The sequence below is a fragment of the Morone saxatilis genome, unplaced genomic scaffold (genome assembly GCF_004916995.1).
Source record: "Morone saxatilis isolate NCDOM2014 unplaced genomic scaffold, NCSU_SB_2.0 Contig21, whole genome shotgun sequence".
NCBI classification, from domain to species: domain Eukaryota; kingdom Metazoa; phylum Chordata; class Actinopteri; family Moronidae; genus Morone; species Morone saxatilis.
The window spans coordinates 2,004,838-2,010,202 of NW_023339774.1; the positions used below are offsets into that span (position 1 = coordinate 2,004,838).

General features: G+C 39.3%; 1 protein-coding gene across 1 annotated transcript in view; it reads left to right on the top strand.

The window, feature by feature from the left end:
* Window positions 1–1,781: 1,781 nt before the first annotated feature.
* Window positions 1,782–5,365, top strand: part of LOC118332819 (netrin receptor DCC-like) — a 210,084-nt gene continuing 206,500 nt past the window's right edge. Inside the window, exon 1 of the mRNA XM_035668249.1 lies at window positions 1,782–1,854. Coding sequence (XP_035524142.1) covers window positions 1,782–1,854 — 73 coding nt within the window. The remainder of the gene's footprint in view (window positions 1,855–5,365) is intronic.

The following is a 5,365-nucleotide window of genomic DNA, read 5'->3' on the forward strand; positions in this document are numbered from 1 at the left end:
CGCCGGAATTGTCCTTTAAGTTTGCTTCTAGAATTTGTCTGCGCACTTTTGTGGATAACATGTTTTTTGTCTGTGCTTATTGAATTAATGCTTACTGAGGTGAGATCTTCTCGGGGATTTTAAATCTCAATTGGACAATTTGCTTCTTTTCTCTTATTTGTGATTCTGCTGTTGTTTTTTATTGTATGAATAAATAAAAACTCTAATCATTTTCATCATTTTCAAGCCTTTAGTATCTTTGGTGAAAAGAAGCCATTTGGAGAGATCATCTGGGATCCAAACTGAAATGGGCATTTTCACAATTTTCTTTCTTTTCTGTAGTCTATAAATGATCATTAGTTGCAGTAAATGAAAATGATAAAATGATAAACCACAGGGAAGGCATCAAACTTCAATCACATCGAAATACTGTAGGGAGATAGATAGTTATTTTTCTAACTTTTTAGTGTTATCCTCAATATTTAAAAAAAAAATATGTATGTATTTGTTGCAGTGTTTGACAAAGTATACATGTATATATTTCAAATCAAATGCTGCAATTCATTCAATCCCAGTGGGACTAAATATCCTAATAGTCCTAATAAGTTCTGTTTCTTAGTCTCCAAAGAGGGAAAAATCCTGACATCTATTAGTGAGTTCTAATGTAAATAAAGCAGCTTTCTTCTGACTGACAGAGAGGACCAACCCCTAATTCTAAATTCAAATGATTCAACTAAATGAAAAGTCAAGCAGGCATGTTTAGCAACATTTCATTTCCATTCAAGCATCTGCATTAAGATGTGTGGAAATAAACTCACTGCAACACTGCAGCAGTCAGTTTATTAGTCAGTGCAGCAGCAGCAGCAGCCTTTGTTTTAAAAAGGGCCCATCTGCTGCGTGTGTGTGTGTGAGTCAAAAAGCCAACAATGACCTCCTCTCCTACTACCCCACTACATCTGCCACGACCCCTGACTGTGTGTGACTAACAGCACGGTATGAAGTCACTAAGTGTGTGTGTGTGTCGGACAGATGGGGCGATGAGTGTTGATTGTCATGGAGATGAGGGCAAGCCCTTTCAGCACACACACACACACAGGTCTTTATTTCAGCCCATCTGTAGTCCCCTCTGATTTCTCTCTTAACTACAAATTGCGTGCAAAAACGCCTCTTTTGCTGAAAACTAGCTTTTAGAGTTGAAAGGTCAGTTAAGCGGATATCTATGACCCCCTCCTGAACTGTGACAAAACAGCCGAGACTCTGAGTTTTTTTTTTTGTTGATGCCCCAACTGTGGTGACAAAAGAAAGAGAGAATATAGAAGAGCATAATAATACAGTTGTCAGGGTAGCTCATAGAGAAATAGATAAAGGAAGTTGAACTGAAAACGGCCATAAATGACTTACAATTCTCACTTAAGCTGAAGAGAACCAACGTTAGCTAACAGGGCTGTGTATTGGCTAGAATCTGGTTATACCATACATCTCAGAATACAGGGGATACCATTCAATATACTGCAGGAGTGTAAGGAAGTCTATTGTTAGGATGTACTGTAATGTCAGTGTTTTACTTTTACTTACTTTTCTATGCAACCAGAACAGTAAGATCAGCATTTGTATTTACCACAGTCCCCGTAACATCCAACATTTACAACACCGCTAACTAGCAGTTGGGGGTTTAAAGAATCAATGCAGTATCACAAAACAGAATATCACCATACTCTTTAGTTTATCCACATTTTCTGACACCACTATTAACATTATTTTTGTACCTTTCCCTGACATCTCCTGTCCTTTTGTGGACCCCCATGGACTCCAGTATGCAGCTGGTGCCACAGCCTCGGGTCCAGAAGGCACAGACCCAGCCAGAGGCTCACTCTGGTAAGGCTCAGGACCTCAGTGATCTTCTGACTCATTATTGTCAGAGGGGGTACTCTGGCCAAAGTGCCCTGAGAGCCATCGCAAGCAATGCTAGCAGTCATGTAGACATCCCAGTCCGAATAAACATAAACAATGCCTCTTCATGCTTGCTGTGTTGTCAAATTTGACCAAATTAACAAAAACTAAAGACATTTGCAGCATGTTTTTTATTTTATTTGACTTAGTTTCACAATATAGTTTCAGTTTGTTTTTTTCTAAAGTCACTTATCTAAGATGTTTCCACAGTTTTTACTTTAGTTTTAGCGAACTATAATAACCTTAATTGCTGTTTGTCAAGATGAGTCTCATTCTCACTGAAAAGACATCAGTGGATGTAATTGTTTCCACTTAGACACTAAAACCTATTCTATCTTCTGACTATAATGCACTACATACAGAATGTTACAGAGTCATTAATGTCTGCTGTAATTAACCATACTGAACCTACAGTCTGTGTGTGTGTATATGTGTGAGATCTGCGCTGTTAAATAAATCATTAAAGTCTAAGTATTCCATTTACAGTAATGTGCAGATAAAGTATATGCAGGGATTACATGTATCTGAGAATGAGGACAGAGAAAGTAATAGCTGGAACACTCATGCTTCTTTTTCTTTTCCTTCTGTCATTAATGGGATGTTTTTGATAGATTAGGCTGGTTATTGATCTCCTGCCGCTTCACATCATACAGCTAAGCATCAGAGAAAAGGTAACGGTGGGAGATACGGACAAAACGAACATCATCAGAGGTTAATCTCCATATCAGTATGTGGCAGTGGATTTCAGGACTGACACTACCAATTATTTTTCTATGATTAATGTGCACCCATCGACCACATTGTGAAGCTTTTGATGTCTACGGACATATCTTACAAACGGAATAAATTGCCACGGTTCAGTGGCCAGGATGTGCCCATCCAGCTGATGTGGGTCAACTTACACTGATGCGACATTTGAATTGTGGGGGCTGCGTCAAACTCCTTCTTGCAAGCTCCCATTTTTATCTTCTTCACACAACAGTTTGTTACTCTGTATTACAACAGTGTTTGGGCAAATTCGTTGTGTCAAGACTACAAAGACACAGAGACCTTGGTGAGAGCTCAGGGAGGCAGTGTGATGTAGCGTGGGGAAGGCATGTTTCCAGCCAAATGTAGAACAAAATTTAATCAAATTACCAGAAAATCTACAACAGAAAATGCTCATTATTGTGTGTTTCCATCCACTACTGCTGTGGGAATATCAGGAGTGCACATTGCGGTGACGTGATTAAAAGAGCACCAGTCAAAGTTCAAACTGTGGAAAATCATGTAGGTGTCTCCTCTGTTTTCATCTGCCTCCATTTTTAGTCTCTTCAGACATGTTTATGGTATGATTTATTCACTAAATCTGTTTCCATTGAACTTTGTCGCATTTTCATTTCTTTCAAAACACCAACTTCGACAACCTCGGCCAAGCATAAAAATATTAACATTTCAACTTTTTGCGAATTTCCAGTGTATACACTCAGGTTTTGTGATGCGCAAATCAAATTGTGCATAAAAATAGGTGGATGGACACACACTTTAGAAAACACAGATATCATCCAAAGTACTTTAGGTCGAAGGACAGCAGAGCTGCATAAATGCTGATCCAGTGTGATCCCTTATTTTCCTCCGAAGATAGCAACTTGCCTACAAATGGAGCAGAAAAGGTAGACTTATGTAGCAATCTTGGTATTTCCACTATGCTAATTATTAAATCTCACAAGCACAGAAATTTATAACAGGTTTGTGCAGCTCAGAGAGTTTGCCCTCAACAGAGACTGTTTACCTGCAGACAACCAATGACCGTGCAAGGGTCAAGGTGATTGGTTAATACTACTCAGACTACAAACCAGAATGCTTCCGATGCCAAAATGTTAGTCCCTTGCCGACAGATTCTGCATTACAGTACAGGCAAACAGAAGGGTAGTTTTAGAATGAGAAAATGATCTTACATGAGCCTCAACAGCACTTCCCTGCTACCTGAGACACACTACAGTGACATAGACTCTTCTTGGCACATGAATAAAATCTGACCCTCAGGACCAAAGAGCTGGACAGATTACCAGACTGTTTAACCAACATTCACTGACTCGCTGGCAAGTGATTGACGGATCCATCTTAACAATTAATACTTGAAAGCAGAAATCAGATCTGGCAGCCTCTCTGTCACCTGCTGCGACTGTGTCTCAAACAGAAACATGAAAGGAGCTGCTGGGTAAAACGGAGCCTGGACTGCAGCCAATCAGCTGTCAGAGTGGTAGGATGATGCCTCTGATGCCGAGTCTGCACGGGAAACCTTGTTAGTCTCTTCCAATCTGTCAGAGGGAAAACTACAGACTGAGAGATGACCGTGTTTGTGCATGAGTCAGAGATATGCTCATAATGCCTCGTAGTTAATGTAATTACTGAGAGATTTAATTGTATTGTTGATTTATGTAAATAGCAGATTCACACAGGTTGGTATCCATCAAATTTGAATGTAAATAGTGAAACAGAGCACATATTTCAATAAGACAGCACACTGACTGAAATCTTTGTGTTACTTAGTTTTTTTAATGGAATTTGACTGATGAATAGATTTTCATTGAAAACATGAGGAGTTTCCTAACTTCCCTGGCAGGTTTCTGTATCCTACCTGAAGGGGGAGGAAAAAAACATAATAAATGTGATTTGAAGCCTGGGTGGAAAATTAAATGACTTGTAAAGATGAAGGTAGTTTGTTGAATATGAATGAGGGTTGCAGAGGGAGGCGTTAAGCTCGCTATAGGAGCTGCAATTAAAACTAATCCAGACGTTTAAAACGTCTGATTCAGAGCCAAAACTCAAGGAGGAGGAGGAGGAGGAGGAGGAGGAGGGAGAGAGGAGCTGCCAGCTGCTGTCAGAGCACGACAACGACGCAGCTACGTTTAAAACTCACCTACATCCACAATCAAAGGCTAACAGGGATGCTAGTGTCCCGCAGAGACCACAGTTTTCATTAAATTACACCAAACAATACAATAGTCTTAGGCATAAGTTTATGAAACGAAGCAGGAAGAGAGTTCAAATAGACGTCAGTTTGACATCCACCTTCTCTTTGGTGTTTTTAATAGTTTAACCAGACTAAGAGGATACAGTCATGCTAGTAGCTTTGTGGCTAATGGTACTTTGAGCTAAATGCTACCTTCAGCATGCTAACTAGTATTGAGCGAGAAATTGGCTGAAACAAGTATCCGATACAGATAATGTTATTTTAACAAGAATGAGTATCGTAGTCAATATCTGTACTTGTAAATATAGAAACTTTAACTTTAAAAGGGTCCGTTGTGTAGAATTTAAAGAAAAACTTGATTACCCCCATCTGCTGCCAGTGTTTTGTTTGCCCAATCTGGGTTACTGTAGAAACATAAAGTATCTATCTATCTATCTATCTATCTATCTATCTATCTATATGCTGTTTCTAAACTATACA